The sequence below is a fragment of the Eublepharis macularius genome, chromosome 1, assembly GCF_028583425.1.
Source record: "Eublepharis macularius isolate TG4126 chromosome 1, MPM_Emac_v1.0, whole genome shotgun sequence".
NCBI lineage: Eukaryota > Metazoa > Chordata > Lepidosauria > Squamata > Eublepharidae > Eublepharis > Eublepharis macularius.
Window position 1 is genome coordinate 108,561,839 of NC_072790.1, and position 18,585 is coordinate 108,580,423.

Here is an 18,585-nt window from a genome sequence, read left to right on the forward strand (position 1 = left end):
TTTTTGTTGTCTCTTTTTCTAGTCATGCAACAAACTTATTATACTAATGGGACATAAGGTAAAATGGCGGATGGACTCCCTCTTCCAAGTTAGGAAACAACTTTTTGCCTGCAGAAATAAAGGAGGCCCACCTGCAGCCAAAATAGTACCAGTTCAGGTAAAAGAACCTATGTCAACCCTACAGCATTGCCAAATTTTTTAGAAAGAAATACAAGATGCTCAGAAGTTGCTCATTGGCTGGAATGATAACTTGTCAGGATTGAATAACTTGTAGGTAGATGCCAAGTGGTTCTAGGGACTGGAGATGCTCTTCTGTAGGGAACTACCACATCCATAGACCCCTACCACATCCATGACCCCTAGGGTCACCACAGGTCAGCAACCTGTCTTTATACCTGAATTTCTATTGCCATTGTTCATGACAATAACCAAACAAATATGATACAGTGGTATCATATTTGTGGTCATTTTATGACCATTATACCAAAAATTATACCAAATGGCCATTATACCAAAAATTACATTTGTAATGAGGCATGGGAGAGAGCCTCCTGCCCTGTCCGCCCCAGAGAGAACAGATGGGCCTTATAGATAACCATGGACAAATACATATGGGCATATATACACTGTGCTCTGGGTATGCTTGGTAGGCATGTTTGATCACCTGATGTTTCATTTAATATTCTGCTTGCCAGTTGTGAGCAGGAAAATGCTCATATGCTAGTTGTTTGGATGTCTCCAAACAAATTTTGATGTGTCTATTCTGTGTGATTGCACTGGCCATAATGACCCCAGGAATATTGACTAACAAATGAAACAATGCAGTGGTGTAATACCATTAACTTCAAAAATCTTTAAAAAAGAAGTGGTTGTGGGAACCAAGACAAGCAGTTTAGAGACTGACAACCAGTACATCAAAAACTTACCTTGCCCTATAGAAAAAATGAATACTGAGCAGACACAAAGTCAGCAATGACCAACAAGATGATCAGATGAAGGGCTTGCCTCACATCTAATCAAAATCAAGCAAGTTAAGTGTAGACATGGGCACAAACAGAAAAAAAAACCCGAATATGATGTTTGTTGTTCATTGCCATGCACCAACAATGAACAACGAACATTGATGAACATGACCTGTTCATGAACATGTTCATTGTTCATTGTGGCCAGCAGGCTCTCCTCCAGCCATCAAGATCCCTACCACACCACTCCCAGAAACCCTACCTGAGCAGGCAGCAGGAAATGTACCAATAATAAATAATAGCTTGGCCCAGAGCCTGGCAACAGCCCTGGAACTTGAAGAGGTAGATCCCTATCCCACCACACACAAAGAAAATTCAAGCTCCAATGCACTCTCCCTTTCTCTCAAAATGCCAACAGCAACTGTCTCTCCCTCACTGTCTGCAAAACCAGAGTTGGGAACCCCCCTCCCCCTTGCTCTTTGCTTCCTTGTAACAAATTTGGAGCTCCACACTTGAAAAGATCTGCCTATCAAGCTAAATTTGGCTTAGATTGGGGTTTCCAGGGCAACCGCAGGAGTTCAGACAGAGTTCAGGCAGTCCCTGACTCCAGTTGCCAAGGGAATTGATTGCAGGTGCCAGGTTGTCTGGCTTGACGAACAGCAACGAACAGCAACGAAGGAGGCTTGCAACTATGACCTATTTGTTTAGAATGGGGCCTCAAAAACAGCTTGTTCGTGAACAGCTGATTGGGCTGTTCGTGGCCTTTTTTTGTTCATATTGCTGTTCGTGCCCATCTCTAGTTAAGTGTCACATATGCCAGCATACCTGCCATTATTGTATTCTGCATTTTGTGCTGATCATTACTGTTTTGCTAAAGTTGTATTGTGTTATAGCATCTGAGAGTGTGTAAACTGCTAACATAAAATGCAGGAGAGCCAGTGGGGCCTCTCTGTTATCTGTTGAAAATATGTACTTTCAGTTTTCCAGCAAGTGTCTTTGAAGGCAAGCTGCTAGCAGGGAACGTTGTATCTTTCCCCAAAGACTGGGATATTTTCACTTTGTACTTCATTTAGTTTAAACTAATCAGTTCCCATGTAACTTCTTTGGGGTTTTGTGCCAGAATGTCAATGGGCCCCAAAGGGTGGGAAGTTTCTCTATAATTAGTAATGCCTTTGTTTGAATTGTCATTCTGCCAATTGCTACCTTTGTGTGAACACCCTGAACTGAATGGATTTCTAATAAACTTGCTTCAACTGGAACACCTGTGTGTTAACTGTGGAGAACTTGAAGGGACCTAACTGCCAGGGACTGACAGTAAATTTGCCTGGTGATCATGCTCAAGTCAAAGTTCACAGCCAGGGTTGCCATGTACTCCCTGGTAACTTGTGGGAGTTGGAGATGGGGAGCAGTGGGCACTTACCTCTAATCTCCTTGTGCATGCACTTTAGCACATGCTTGCGGCCCTGGTCAATGATGTCAATTCTGGAGTAACTTGGAAGCAATGACATCACACAGGGCCAGTTCTTTAAGAATCATTTGGGCCGTTAGGAACATGCAATAGTAAATTTAGAGAAAGGTTTTGTATTCTGAATTCTTAAAGAATTGGCCCTGGTGCAACACCATCACTTCCAGGTCATGCCAGAAGTGACGTCATTGACCAGGGCCACTGCTGTGCATCCATTTCCCTAGCCTGTTTCCTACAGCAGGAACTCATGCCTCCTCCCACCGATCAGCTGGCAATCAGTAGGCAGAGGCATGAATCACTGGGAGTTTGCCTGCTATCATTTGGCACCTAGAAAGTCTATTCAGTGCATAACTATTGCTGCATACTGCTAATTCATGAATCTCCTCAATTTGAATCTTGCTACACAATGGGCATTGATACAAGGGTTATGTGGGAACTTATTCTGTGAGTTAAGGCAGGTTTTTCCTCTGAAGGGGGTTTATGCTGAAGGGGGAAGTGCACAAAGCCTCTTGGCACTGGACATGTGGAGACATCTGTTTTTCCAGTTTTTCATACACCCAACTTGGCCTACTTCTTTTCTGCCTGCTTACAGAGACAGTGGACGTTCCACAGAATATTTATAATCATGGGGAGATGAGATTATGTCAACAGGTCAAATGGCAATCCTAGAATGAAAAAACCCTCTATTAAATAAATGTGCAGATATCCAAATTTAGGAATGTGCAGTAGTTCATGCAGGGAAGAGTTTGGGATTCTGAATTCATTTCAGAACCAAATGAAAATGTCTGCGGTAGCATGAAACTATGTTATTTAACTATAATAAACTAGAAACATGATGGTGAAAAACATTCTTTTAATCAGGAAAATTACTTCTTCTAAAACAGAAAGCACAGACAAGATTTACAACTGTAGTAATTTGACATAAACCAACAGCATGCTTCCATGTTAAATGATTCTTCATAAAAGTCCAATATTAAGTCTTTGAAAGTTCATTTCAAATGGAAACAATGCTATAATTGTATGTTTTTGGCTCTTAAATGTGTCACAAAGGTAATTATTACAGTGGATTTGGATGATGGTGATAGGTTCACAGCAAAATATTTGCTGTAATCAGTACACTTTGAAGAGCAATAATACAAACTATTCGTGGTCACTCTAGAAACATTTTATCAGTTGCATGCTGAAATATGAACCACATGAAGTGGAGGAAACACATATACAAAAATAAAAATTTCTAGTCCTTTGCTTACTTTCTATTTATAGGAGCTTCCTGAATTCCATCTTTAGCATAATAAGATCCCATGCCTTAATGTGCAGCCAAAAAGCCATAAAACTATAACTGAATTTATTTATTTATTTAGAGGGGGGGGGGAAATAACACATTTTTAGTTCCAGGGCCATCAAACTACTATTATTTTCCCAATAGGGCTGAAAATTGTTATAGTGGGAACTTAAGAATTCGGCTCTCCCAGCCGCGGCTCGCCGCGTAAGCTGGGAGCCGGCAATTGGAGCCCTTGGAAGGAGAAGGAGGCAGACTCCCTCCCTCTCCATCCGGGTTCTGGGAAGGGGCGGAGCTTGGCGCTTTTGTGCGCGTTCTGCCCCTTCCCGGCGTCAGATTTTTCAAGCGCTCGGAGTTGGAGGACTTGCTCCGTGCTCCGGCGCTTTGCAGCACAGCAGCAGGGAGCTTGGCCGGGCCGGCTGGGCCTGCTGCGGGCTGTGCACGGCCCGGAGTTGTGGAGCCGCCGCCGTGGTAACGGCGGCGGAGTGTGTGGGGCGCCGCCGCCGCGGTATCGGCGGCGCGGCGCGGCGCGGATCTTTTCGGGCCCGGGGGCTTTGGTGGGCTAGCCATTTCGGGGCTGTCACTACAGCAATTGGCCCTAGTGGGCCTGGCTTTGCCCGTGGCACTACCCTTGCCTGGTGGGCTTTTCGGACCCGTTAGGGGCTCCCCCCCGGGGCTATTATTCCCCCCATCACCCCTCCCCCATTGCTGTAGGCCGTTGGCTTCTTGTAGGGGGGTCATTTGGCTGGGTGTGTGTGGCTGATACCACCTGGTGGGTGTTAGCCGCACTGCAGGTGACTCCTGTTGCTGGGGAAAGTTGTGCGACATCTTTAGGGGAGTGTGGTCACTGCAGCCTTGGCTTGTTACTGGGGAGGTTGGGCGACTCCTATTGGAGAGAGCTGTAACTGCTCTGACAAGGGCTTCTGGTGACACCTACTGGGACGAGGCTGATACTTTTGTTTCTTGTACCTCACCTTGAGCCTGCTAAAGCATGCCACCCAAAAAGGGAGGGGGCCCTTCCAAGGGCAAACAGCCGGTGAAACGGCCTGCACCCAAGAAACCTCCTCCAACTCTGTCCTCATCGGATGATGAGGATGGCCCTAGTAGGCAGGAGTTGATGGAGCGCATGGCCGCTCTGGAAAAAAGGGCAGCGGGTTTGGCAGTGGGTGGAGATTTACCTCAGCCACGTAGGGGTGCGAAACGAGTCGCAAAAGTGGGATTTAACAAAGAATTTGCCTCTCGTCTGTTGGCACTAGAGAAGATGACAGCCCTGAGTACAGGGGAACCTAGCTCCAGTCATCATCATCATCCTACTGCGCCTGAAGCGGAAGGAGAAGGCTATCTGCCTGGGCCTGGGGACTGTGGACAGGTGGCTGTGGCGGTGGACTCTCCTCTGGCTGAAGGTACGGAATATCAGGCGCACTTGCACACACACCAGAACGCTGTTTGGCCGTGGGGGGCTGGAGGGCAGTCCACTCCTTCTGGGGTGTCGCTTCCTTCCACCTCTGGCGGTTATAACGCACAAGTTTGGCCCCCATTAGGACAGCCCATTTGGCCTACGTGTGCCAGTGGCTCCTTGTGCCAGCAGTTGCCGTCAGGGGCCGCTGCCTGGGACGGGCAGGGGCATAATTCATCGAGCACTGGTTGGCCCTATGGTTACGGGACTCAGCCTGGCCTGCCCCCCTATGGGATGCAAGGATTTGGTGTGGTTCCGTATAGGGCCCTACCTACGGGGGATACGGCGCTGCCATTGGGGGATCACCTGACGCAGGCCACCCGTGAGAAGATTTTGCGGGGAGAATATGTTGATGTCTTTACCCTTCTCTTCAGGGAACTGGAGAAGAAGGATAAAGATGATCTTGAGGATAGGGACAAGGAGCGGATCCGCCGGAGGCGGATCGATAGAACCTGGGCCCATTGGCTTCCAGGGTTTTTGGTGTATGCGGGTGTTCTGGCCAGGGCGCAGCCGCATAGGGCCCTTCCCCTGTTTCAATACATGAACATTATTTACAGGGGTTATACTGATTTTGAGGGTGGGGCCTGGCTGCGCTACGATGAGGAATTTCGAATGCGGGCCGCCTTAACCCCTAGTTTGCCGTGGGATCAGATTTGGGTCCAGCTTTGGGTCCAGGTCATGACTCCTTCAAAGTCAACGGTGGGGGATAGGACCGATAGCGGTCATTTGATTATCAAGCCAGTTCAAGGTTTGGGTCCCCGCACCCCTGCGGGGCAGCTGGTTCAATCACGGCTGCTCTGCTGGGACTTCATGTCCAAAGGGGTCTGTTTTAAGCGAGCATGTAAATTCCGGCACGAGTGCCCCACTTGTGCTGGACCCCATGCCCACTCTGCCTGTCCCAAGGGACGGCAGGGTGGCCAGGGAGGAAAGCGATTTGGGGGCGGCGGCGGCCAGCAGCCTGGTGCTGGCAAAGGGTCCCAGCCCGGTAAGGCTGAGGGTACTTGAGGAATGGCTTCAGGTCTACCCGCGGCGTCGGGACGCTGAGTATTTAATTTCGGGTTTTAAGTTTGGATTTCGTATTCCGTTTCACGGCCTTAGGACACCTTTCATGGCAGCCAACCTTAAATCAGTGGCTGGCATGGAAGATGTGGTGCGTGGTAAGATATTAAAGGAATGTGCTGAGGGTAGGGTATTGGGCCCTTTTGATGCCCCCCCTGTCCCGTCCCTCAGGGTTTCTCCTTTAGGGGTGGTGCCGAAGAAGGCGCCGGGGGAGTTCCGCCTCATTCATCACCTCTCTTTCCCAAGAGGGGGCTCGGTGAATGATGGCATACCCGAGGAACTCTGTTCAGTGCATTACACCTCCTTTGACCAAGCAGTCAAAGTGGTGCGACGCTGCGGGGTGGGAGCCGAGATGGCAAAGTGCGACATCAAGTCTGCCTTTCGCCTGCTCCCCGTTCACCCGGGAGACTTTGATCTCCTGGGTTTTGCATTTGAGGGCAAGTTCTATATGGACAGGGCCCTACCCATGGGGTGCTCCATATCTTGCTCTGCATTTGAGCGCTTCAGTTCCTTTTTGGAATGGGAGTTGCGTCGCCGCTGTGCCTGCAAGGACACCTGTCACTATTTAGATGATTTTATGGTGTCTGGGCCTGCGGGTTCGGGGCAGTGTGCCCGGCTGTTGGCAGCCTTTACTGAGCTTGCTGAGGAGCTAGGGGTCCCCTTGGCCCATGAAAAAACGGAGGGACCGTCGGTGATCCTGACGTTTTTAGGTATCGAGCTCGATACCATGCAACAAACTCTGCGGTTGCCACTAGAGAAGGTGGCAGACCTTAGAGCGAGACTGGAGGACTGCTTGAGTAGGGACAAGGTGTCCCTCCTTGAGTTGCAGCAGTTAGTTGGCCATTTAAATTTTGCTTGCAAGGCCGTTGTGCCCGGCAGGCCCTTTCTCAGACGGCTGTGCGATGCTATGGGGAACTTACGGTTACCTCATCATCGCTTACGAATTAATAAAGGTATGCGGGAGGACCTGCTAGTCTGGAAGGAGTTCCTTGCCGCATTCAACGGGGTGACTTTCTGGAGGGAGGATTTGTTGCTAGAAGCTGAACTCCAAGTCACCTCTGATGCCTCCGGTTCCACTGGTTTCGGAGTCTTTTTTAGGGGGCATTGGTGTGCTGACCAATGGCCCTCTGATTGGGTGGCCCAGGGATTGTCCAAAGACCTTACGTTTTTGGAGTTTTTTCCCATGGTAGTGGCGCTTTGGCTGTGGGGGTCTCAGTTGGCAAACCACGCTGTCCACTTCTGGTGTGACAACTTGGCGGTGGTACACGTAGTCAACACCATGACCTCCAGATCCCCCAGGGTGATGCGGCTGGTGAGGGCCTTTGTACTTAAATGCCTTCAGCTGAACATACTTTTTAGGGCTAGGCACGTTCCAGGCGTTAGCAATGGTGTGGCAGACGCTTTGTCTCGCCAACAGATGGAACGATTCTGGCAGCTTGCCCCTTGGGCCGACAGGCAGCCCGCGAGGATGCCATGGGAGCTGTGGGAGCTTGGACGGCGGAGGTAGATAGAGCAATCCAGCTGTCCATTGCTCCTAGCACACGCCGGGCCTACGACCGTGCGGTAGGACAGTTTCATCAGTTTAGGTCATCAGCCAACCTCCAGCATGTTTGGCCCGTTCCGCAGGAACATTTACTGCACTTTTGCGTCGTGCAGAGGGACAGGGGACTTGCAGTTAAATCTATTAGGGGCCAACTGGCCGCTCTGGCTTTCGCCAGCAAATCACGGGGCTTAGCGGAATTTACAGGGGCCTTTAGGATTAGGAAAGTGCTGGAGGGATGGTCTAGGGAAAAAAGGACGCCCTCTGACCCTAGACAACCCATATCTCCTTCGGTCTTGCGGGGACTTGGGGCGGCATGGGCTGAAGTGTGCTCATCCAGGTTTGAGCATAAACTCTTCCATGCAGCAGCGTTAACTGCATTTTTTGGGGCCCTGCGAGTTAGTGAGTTGGTTGCTTCATCGCGCTCTGATTTATCGGGTAGGGCCTTGATGGCCAGGGATATTAAATTTGTGGGAGACAACGTCTCCATTTGCATTAGGAGGTCTAAGACGGACCAGCAGCAGCGCGGAATCACCTTCCACTTGGGCCCTTGTTCTGAGGCGGGCTTGTGCCCGGTTAAAGCCCTCAAGGAATACACCGCACTTAGGGGTGATGCCCAGGGGCTGTTGTTCTTACACGAGGACCAAGCTCCTTTGACCAAGTATCAATTTTGGACAGTAACTGAGAGGGCACTCAAGAAACTAGGCTTGTCGGGGGTCAAATTCGGCACTCATTCCTTTCGGATTGGTGCGGCCTCCACGGCAGCAGTTTTGGGATACCCCCCTCAGGCTATTCAGAAAGTGGGTAGGTGGCGGTCGAGAGCTTTCAGGTCTTATGTCCGACCCCTACAGCAATTTTAAATGGCGAACTAATTGCTCTTTCTCCAGGTGCCGTGTCGGGCCATGAGAGGAGGAGGATCCTGATATGTGGCCACAGCATGGTGTTTTGGGCGGCCAATCAAGCTAAGAACACGCCGATTGGATCCCAGTTGGGCCTGAGTGCTGTGGCCACAGTGGAGTGGCAGGGACGGCGGGGCCTCAGGTGGCCGGGCCTCTTGCCTCTCCTGTTTAGGGGGCGGTTGCAGCCGCCCCCGCACATTGTGGTCATCCACCTGGGTGGGAATGACCTTGGCATGGTACAGGGTAAGGCCCTGTCAGTGCAAGTAGCAGTGGACCTAGCATACATAAACGACCGATGGCCTGGTGTGCTGGTTATATGGTCCGAGATGCTACAACGTCGAGTTTGGCGGGAGGCTTTGAATCCCAAGGCTATTGAGAGGGCCCGCCGTAAGACCAACCATGACATCAGGAAGGCCTTGGGGCAGGGCTTGGGCATTTATCTGCCACACCCCAGGATTAGGGCCGAATTTGCCAACCTCTACAGAGGAGATGGTGTCCATATGTCACCTGAGGGCAATGAGTTATTTTTAGATGACCTGCAGCAAGGGCTTCGGGTGGCGCTAGGCCACCTGTGGGGCGCGAGGGTCTAAGCAGAGGCTTGACCCTTGCGTTGGCAGGAGTTTTTGGGAATAGGGTGCGGGCTGGTGAGCCCCTGTGGCATTCCCCAAGGTTGGGGAACAGGGTCTGCTGTTAGGGCGGTATGCATGGGCGGCTACCGTCAGGGAGGGCAGACGCCTGAGGGGATCCCCGGGAACAAGACCTCACCTCATGCTTGGCGGCTGGGGCGCAACAGGTGCTTGAGTGGGATCCCAGGGCCTAGCTGGCCGGGTTGCAGCCATTCAGGAGATGGCCTACACCCGGGGCATTGGGGGCTCGCCCAGACAGGCAAGGCGGTGGTCAGGTGCTGACCCCAGGGCTTGACCTGTACCGCTCAGTTAGCCCTTGCCGAATGTTATTGTTATGGTCATTTAATAAACGGCCCTTTTATCCAAGCCTGTGTCTGTCTCTTACTTCTGACTGGGGGTACAATTCGGCTCTCCCAGCCGCGGCTCGCCGCGTAAGCTGGGAGCCGGCAATTGGAGCCCTTGGAAGGAGAAGGAGGCAGACTCCCTCCCTCTCCATCCGGGTTCTGGGAAGGGGCGGAGCTTGGCGCTTTTGTGCGCGTTCTGCCCCTTCCCGGCGTCAGATTTTTCAAGCGCTCGGCCCACCCACCTCACCCTGTTTTTAGTGCAGGAATAGCCGGCTGCTATTTATGGGCCAGGTAGGAATTTTTTCCCTCCTTCCCTGATTGGCGTTGTGGAAGGGGGGTTTTTCGCCTACCTTGCACTAATGGCGGTGGTATGAGTATTGTTGGGTTTAGCCGTCGGTGATAGTGGCAGGAGTTTTTGGGAATAGGGTGCGGGCTGGTGAGCCCCTGTGGCATTCCCCAAGGTTGGGGAACAGGGTCTGCTGTTAGGGCGGTATGCATGGGCGGCTACCGTCAGGGAGGGCAGACGCCTGAGGGGATCCCCGGGAACAAGACCTCACCTCATGCTTGGCGGCTGGGGCGCAACAGGTGCTTGAGTGGGATCCCAGGGCCTAGCTGGCCGGGTTGCAGCCATTCAGGAGATGGCCTACACCCGGGGCATTGGGGGCTCGCCCAGACAGGCAAGGCGGTGGTCAGGTGCTGACCCCAGGGCTTGACCTGTACCGCTCAGTTAGCCCTTGCCGAATGTTATTGTTATGGTCATTTAATAAACGGCCCTTTTATCCAAGCCTGTGTCTGTCTCTTACTTCCGACTGGGGGTACAATATCCCTGAAGTTCTCCAGAGAACTGACCCCAGCGATTTGTGAAGACACTCACTTTGCATATAATACATCTTGCGCCTAAAGCCCCTAAGTGCAACCACCTAGCCCCCTTCCTAACAACAGTAACACAGCTTCTTCTTCCCTAGGAGGCACTCTCTTCTCTTCTGTATCAACCTTTGTAAGACTTTACCACAAAAATAAAGCCTTGTAGTCTGTATAGCTTGCTACTGGATGATGTTAAATAGAATTTCCAAGAGGAATTAAAGGTTTCTCATAGGAATGATCTCCTGATAACTCAACAATTTAATTTTTTTGCAACATGTAGCATTTGGTATTTTCAGTCTGTGTCTATGCAACATTACATGCTTACATTTCAAAATACCAATATATGCTCAAAACGCACTACGAACTCAGATTAATGGTTTGATAGAGTGATCCTATAAGTACCTTTGGAGCTGCTCGGTCTGCTTTGGAAACATTTGAGTTTTCTAACAAGCAAGCGGCAAGAATCCTTGGTCTACAAGTCCCTCTGCCTCTCTCTATCCAATTAAGTTAGGTCATGTGGGTTCCTGCTTACTCAGACATTTTTTACAATATGGACACAGTTGTTTTAATCATTGTAATACAGTCACAATACTCCCCCCTCTCCCCTCCACACCTCCTTGGCTGTCATGATGGATGGATTCATGTACAAGCTCCAAACTAGGCCATTAAGCGGGAGGCCTACATGCACTTCCCATATTTCCCATTCATTCTACTCTCTTGCTTTTTCAAGGAACTAGAGATATTCTCTGAATGAGCAGATTGGAGAAGGCTGACCAGAGATGTGGCATATGCCTCCTCATTCCATGTTAGCAATCTGGCATACTAAGCGTCCCTGCAGGTATGAGTAGGGAGGGTGGGTAGCAGGGCTTTTTTTCTGGGAAAAGAGGTGGTGGACCTCAGTGGGTTACCAGCACAGGGGGCAACTCTTGGCGGGAGGTGGTGCCTCTGGTACCACATGTGCATGCGCAAACTGCATGCATGCTCCCAGGGCCAATGATGTCACTTTGGGTCAGCTGGAACAAGGGGGGAGTTTTTAAAAGTTTAAATCGCCCTTGGCGAAAATGGTCACATGGCTAGTGGCCCTGCCCCCTCATCTCCAGACAGAGGGGAGTTTAGATTGCCCTCCGTGCCATTGGAGCAGAGCGGAGGGCAATCTAAACTCCCCTCTGTTTGGAAATGAGGGGCGGGGCCACCAGCCATGTGACCATTTTCAAGAGGTGCCAGAACTCCGTTCCACTGTGTTCCAACTGAAAAAAAAAGCCCTGGTGGGTAGCATTATGTTTATGGAATTTGTCTGTGCCCAGTAGGGTTGCCAGGGCCCCGGGGGGCAGGGGCAAACTAAAGGATGGGAGACTACAGGGAGTCGCATGGGACAGGAATGCCAAATCTTCACTTAGTCGGCCCCTGGGTGACCCATTACTTCTGTGTCATGCCAGGAATAAATCATTCCTGGCATGATGAAAGGACATGCAGGGGTGTTCTGGAGCATGTGAGAGCGCACTTCACCCCCAGCACTATGTTCCCAGCACTACGTTCCCATACCTTTCTCCCCTCCTGCCAGCCAGGTGAGATGTGGCAGGGGATCCTCCACCCCCACTGAGGGAATGACCAGCCTAGTGCCCAGGTACTTCTGTGGAAGATTTGTATTAGAGCCAACATGTCCCCCTGTTCCTTACTAGTACTTCAATAATAGTGGGCATTTTATAAAATGTTCTCTAAGATAAAACCCATTTTGAGAGAGACACAAGACTAGGAGTAGTTTTCTGGTTAAGCCTCTCTCTATAGTTGTTCATCCCATTTCTAAAAAATATCTCCTGCTCTTTTTAAAGCCTATTAGGCCATGTCTCTCAAAACATAACATTTTTTTTTCTTGGTCTTCTTATTCTGCATCCCAATGCAATACACTTTATGTGAAATCTCCCCACAATTCCTCTACAACTTCCCAAGGCTGATTCCCCCGCCTATTTTCCCCCCGTTAAAATTGTTTTACTTTTTTTCATTCCACAAAACTCCTCTTTACTCCACTTTTCAAAATATGTCCTTTTCTGTTTTCTTTGTAACAATCCCCAGATCTTCTTTCCTTCTTCTTCTTCCTACCATAAACCTACTGTCTTTATTTGTATGCAATCCTGGGCTACCGGTTTTAAACAATTTCTTTCGTAGTATTTCTCTCTGCTTAACTATGAGTTGTTCTGCCTATTTCAGTGCTTGTACCTTGATAGCCGCACAATGGGTTGGATTCAGACTAAATTTTCCAGAGGCAGAATGGTACTTCCCTGCCTTACCCATCCCATTGCAACCCACGGATCTCTCCCAAATGGTGCTGCTGCAGGGCACTGGACTTTGGGGAATGACATGGGGGAGGAGAGGTCTGCAGCAGGAAAGGGGAATTTGTGGGAATTACCAATCTAGTCTGCATTCAACTCAACATCTTATATAATGGGTGACTTAGAAAACTACTTGTATGTATGTATTGTCGAAATACATACATACAAATACTTGTATGTATTTGGTTTAATGTGAAATATTGCAAAATACAAAATTTGCCTTAGCGACTGCCTCCTCCACCTTCATGTAAGTTTCTTGGAACTTCTACCTTAATGATAGGAAGCAGGAACAGACACAGAAATCACAATCTTTGTAGTTAGAGGAAAATGACATATATTTCAGTCTAAAATTTTACAACCATTGCCATCAACAGCAGTTCTTGACTTCTCTGGATTCAAGAGAGTGGCCTGAGCGATATAGATTGCTTATTTAATGCTGATTCTTTCTTATTCTTCTTTTTAGATATAGAGCAAAGCTTTGTTCTTCCAGTCTCATTGTATTGATAGGACTTTATACTTCCATTAGAAGAACTGGTCTTTAAAACATCTGGGACCAATATTTTTTGCGATGAAGATTGTATATCAACAAGTTATCATCATGTGGACTGGTAAATATAGTCCTTAGAATTTTGCTTGCAGTCTTTCTCTTCACATGAAAGCATTATCCAGGATTAAAAACATGAAAAAATGGATTTGGCCTAGAATCTTATGGCCCATACAGAAAGTCTGTAATTAATTCTAAGCAATAGTTAAAATACCATTCCTCTCTGTTTCAGTATTGTGCAGGAGAAGACATTTTCTCAGAAACACAGATAAAACAAAATTACCTATACAAATAAACTTCTTTTTCAAATTCTAAAACAGATATAAAATTTACTGCATCCCTATCAGATATTTAGCACAATTTACTTTGCAAAACAAGTAGCAGTTAATATATCCATCCTTAAGAGTCAGGGTTATTTAAAGCATGCACTTCAAGTAATGGCTTATCAAGGTTTCAGAATAACCAGATTTGTGAAAGGATGCAACACTCCCCTCATCTACAAAACTAAAAAAATAAGTTCTCAGATTAGTGGCCAACATTTGATTTACACTGTGACTAGAATCAGCTGTTTGTTTCCTCTGAGTCATCCTACTATCAGGAAAAAAAAGTGGAAAGCAAGATAAGTCATTGTACTTGCTTCAAGTTCAATAGCACCGGGAAAGGGCATGCTTCACTAAACCTATATTTTAGAAAGCTCAAAAATAAACAAAGCCACTCAATAATAAGCAGTATTCAAATAAGATGCAAAGGAAGCTATAGTTGAAATGGGCAGGTCACTGGAAAGCAGATTCAACTATATTTTATCAAGCATGACAATCAATAGACAATCAAAGTACTAGGAAAAAATGACAGAATCATAAGGTTTCTGTGGTAGATGCCATTCATCTACAACCGGCCAGTTCCTATAGCTGACTCTGAAACCTCTGCCCCTATCATTCTCAAAATTCATTCCTGATCTGGGTGGGTTGGTGGCAAATTTAAGTAATGCCATCTCTGCAATCTCACCTCATAATCAGGCACAGTTTAAAAGTCTTCATATTTCTCTTGAGGTATTAGGTATAAAAATTCTGAATTCTTTCATCAAGAATGAAAAATACGATAGCAGACGTAGAGGTCAGTCACCTCTCAATGCACTCAGCTTGTGCTTAGACATACAGTCCATTTCACAACAGCACTGAGATGTTGCTGTAGTTGTTCATTTAAAAAAAAATCTATTTTTGTGAAAGTCGCCTATTGGCGCACACATAGTTATTTGCTTATCTGTGGATAAATTCATAGCTATATTCCCAAAGAGTCACTCTTATTCCCAAAGAGTTATTCTTCTCACTAGCATAATCTATTCACGTAGTTCTATCTTTCATCAAGACTGTTTCTTTGTGATTTAGGCACCAGCCCAACATACAGTGGACTTCACCCCTTCCTCACAAGACAAATGTCAAAAAATTGAATAGCTTGATCTCAAAAAGAGGTCCATACTCTGTTGTGAACTGCTAGAGCCCCTAGAGTATCTGAAACCTTGTGCCACCTTGTCAAAATAAATACCATCTCATGAAAAATGGCTTATTTAAAGAATTATCCTAAGATAATTCATGAGGTTTGACATAGTAAATACAAGAATACATCACAGATTAAATGCAGAAATACAATATTAAGCACAAACTTTGCAAGGACACAGTACAACATTTATTTTTACAGACAGCTAAAAAACAATATTACACATCTTTGCTAAGATCAATAATATGGGTTTTATTGTTACAGTTTCTTTACCCGTTTTGTTTTTGGAAACTAAAAATGAAGAGCTTTAATTTTGCCTTCTAGATGTTGCTATTTAGATATTGAATTCTTTACTGAATTATTTAATGACAAAAAAAAAACATTCCTAAAACAGGTGCATGACTCAGTGAAGTACCCTGGTATTAATCTATGATTTAACTGAATACTAACAGGTTGCAAACAATGGCACAAATGATTCTTTCTGATTCTTGTTTCAAGTGGGTCATTTGTCCCAAAGACAATTACATGGAAAATTCTTTTGTTCCCACAAGGTTTGAAAAGACAAACCAGAAACATTGTAACAAGAAAGAACCACACATAAATGCAAGCACATGCATATAAATGTTACTTTCTGTCAAGTACTATTTCAGCACCACAGCCTTTCCTCCAGGAAAGGGGTACTTGGATACTCCCTGAAACACTGGTACATCTGCCCCTCTTTTACTGCTTCTGCTCTGATGAAGAGAAGTAAACATCTCCAAGTCCACGTGACCCGCTGGATCACATTTCCATGATCACATGTGACAATGGATTTCATATGGCCCTCAACAGAAGACATAAAGTGCAAAACTGTCGAAACATTACAGGTAGTGTGCCTCTATTGTTTCAGTGTTCTGGTCTTTGATTGTCTGCCTTTCTCTTTGGTGTCTTGAGCTGGAGTAACAGGATATTGTGATGTATAACCATTGTATCCATTTAGAAATACACACTGATAGTAGCGGACAGAAGCTGGGAAGGAAAGAAAGAAAAACAAGGTCAAACCTTTATCTGTAGTTAATAATGCATTACTATGGTGTTCATCTGAGGGAAAATAAAGTGAAGAATCATAAGCAGAAAAGTCTTCTTAGAATTGCAGCCACAGTCCACGAAAACATTAATTGTTCCCATATAAATCTATAGTAAGATTAACACCAATGACAATAGTCTCTTCTATATTTGGTCATAGGACTATAACCATCACTATATTCCAAAAGCCTCTTAATCTCACACTCTATTACTTAAGGCCAGTCTACATGAAGTATACATGAACAATGGTGTAGCTCTTGAGAAAGCATGCTATTACAGATTGGGGGAGGGATGGTCTTCTTAAAAAAAGGTTCTCTATATAAAACACTCTACATGCAGAAAAATAGCATGTCAATGATAGAGTGAGGCTGGACCCCTTTTCCTTGAAATACCCCCTTGGTGTTTTGTGTTCTAATGCAAAATATATACCTCCAAATTCTTGTGTAACATAAACCAAGATCTAGAGCCACCTGGCTTTCAAAAGTGCCTCTTTACTGAAATATTGGCCATAAAGCCAGTGAGTTCCTAAATATCTGCTCAAGAGGCCACAGTATTTTTTTTCTGACTCTTACATCCTCCATAAAAGCAAGATCTCTTCATGAAACACTTAAACCAGTTTCCCAAGAAGTTTGATCTTTTCCTGAAATCCCTAAGCCATGGACATGATTCTTAATAATTTTTTACTTGGGTAGCTGTATCAAATATGAAGTCACATATCAGTGGCCAGGGAATTATGAAGTATCTGAGGATAAACGTAGACAGGACAGAGTCCCCAGGTACAACCTGTGGCCACTACTGACATTTTTAAGCCTAATGAGATGATTTAGAAATGCTTGCATGGTAGGATGAGGTGTTCTTGATTATCCTCTGTGCACCTTTTCAAGTACCAAAATGGCTGTGCCTCGGTAGCTGTTTCAGCATTTGAAAAGGCTTGTGAGGGGGGAACAAGAGTGCTTCATCCTGCTGTACTGCTCTCATAGCATTTTAAATTGTATTGTTAGACTTTAAAATGGCAGTGCTGTCCACAAGCTGGTCCAGGGACTCTGTCATGTCTAGTTTGGCCCTGACTCCAAAATGTAATTAGAAACTAGTTTGAGCTTTTAGGAAATAATGAGAAGTCATTTATCTCTGCATAAATTTTTGATGTTGGTTTTTTTTATTTGATGTCTCAAAGTAGCTCCAACTGTCTGTATTAAAAAAAAAATCCCAACCCATGTATCTTGAACTAAATACAAAACCTATTATTTGCTCATTAGATAAATCCTCATATTTTCTATCATGAGCAAAATATGTAATGAGTTATGCTTGGGTGTTAGGAACAGGTCACCAAGCAGATATCTTTCACTAAAGTAAAGTAGTTTTAAAACATGAAATACAGATAGATTTTTATGAGAAAACAAAATCACACTCATTTTTATTGTGTGCTCTGTTGGAAGGTTGGGTCAAAATTATTATTTTTTAATTCAGCATTTCCTAATAAAATTAAGTGATTTGTGCAGGAAGAACTCTCCTTTTTCATGATGAAATGGTTAGGTATCCAAATGAAAAAGGTCAAGGCTAGGAGGCAGCTGGACGGAAGACAGTGAAATGAACACATTCACCAACAGAAATTACTTCTTGGAACTCTTCATGTGGCATATAGAGGAGGCCACTGCAGTGGTAGAGCAATGTGGACCAGGAACAGGGAGAACATACAGAAAGACAGCTTATCTGGGGTGCAAGAACCGGAACTGTTGGAAATGAAGAGGAGCAGGTGGTCTGCTAACTTCATAGGAAGCAGAGAAACAAAGTCATCTTTAAGTTTTCTAAACTGGAAGATAATTTTAGATGGTGCATTATAAAGTCAAAAGGATCCATATTTGGTGACATTTTCAAATGAAGGGAGGAAATGATACTAGTCCAGGCTTTCAGGTGCTTGTGTGGATATTTCCATTATCATACTCCAGTAACCCTCTATTCATCACTGCTCACTGGTACTACAGAAGAAAAAAAATGATGTTAACTTCTAGGAAATTATTGGTATAATTTAAAATGACAGGGGATAGGGGTATTACCTCAAATGCATCACAAAGAAAGAGCAAACTTGTTCCGAGTCAAATCACTAACTAACTTTAAATGGCCCTCCCTCCAAACAGACACACAACTCCCCCCTCCCCAAGGTTTATCAGATTGTGGTTATATAAGATGTTATGCCTATGTGATGAAAGGCACCATAGTAGGAAGACATTCCTTTCCCTTGAACTGTTTTCACATTTGACCAAAGGATCTTCTTCAGTAAACATCTAAATAACTTACTGCACAGAGTAGCATTAAAATGGCCACTGCATGGTGCCTCAATTGCATAAAGCAGAGATTAAAAGGCACAGGTGATGTGAATAAATTCCCATAAAGAGACTTCTGGTGCACCAGGATTTTGTGTTTCCTTTTCTTTGTGGCAGACTAATTAAATGGTTCACAAAGGAAGTTATACCACAAGAAAGAAATGTTCCCCAATGAGGATGCTTTCCTCAAGCTTGTGCAGTCTACCACAAGGCCAAAGTAATACACTGAACTTTTGAATAGATCTGTACTGCACTGAACAGTGCCTTCTCTTCCAGCTGAGTAAAACTTGTGTGAGAGGGTACTCTAGTCTCACATACTTGCAGTGATTCTTCCATGCAT

General features: G+C 46.0%; 2 protein-coding genes across 8 annotated transcripts in view; one reads left to right on the top strand and one right to left on the bottom strand.

The window, feature by feature from the left end:
* Positions 1–4,697: 4,697 nt before the first annotated feature.
* Positions 4,698–13,363, top strand: LOC129324458 (uncharacterized). The gene is made up of 3 exons (XM_054971724.1): positions 4,698–5,109; positions 8,649–9,162; positions 13,285–13,363. Exons 1-3 carry the CDS (start codon positions 4,698–4,700, stop codon positions 13,361–13,363), a joined length of 1,005 nt encoding a protein of 334 aa, XP_054827699.1.
* The window catches only part of TRDN (triadin), a 334,586-nt gene continuing 329,132 nt past the window's right edge, over positions 13,132–18,585 (bottom strand). For all 7 annotated transcript variants that reach the window (XM_054979502.1, XM_054979172.1, XM_054979083.1 and 4 more), the window contains one exon: positions 13,132–15,867. In XM_054979502.1, the coding sequence (XP_054835477.1) occupies positions 15,737–15,867 (131 nt within the window). In that variant the 3' untranslated portion in view covers positions 13,132–15,736. The remainder of the gene's footprint in view (positions 15,868–18,585) is intronic.

Coding starts and splice junctions, on each gene's coding strand:
- LOC129324458 (XM_054971724.1), top strand. CDS start 4,698: ATGCCACCCAAAAAGGGAGGGGGCCCTTCCAAGGGCAAACAGCCGGTG. Junction 5,110..8,648: donor GGACTCTCCTCTGGCTGAAG/GTACGGAATATC, acceptor CTCTTTCTCCAG/GTGCCGTGTCGGGCCATGAG. Junction 9,163..13,284: donor AGAGGAGATGGTGTCCATAT/GTCACCTGAGGG, acceptor TCTTCTTTTTAG/ATATAGAGCAAAGCTTTGTT.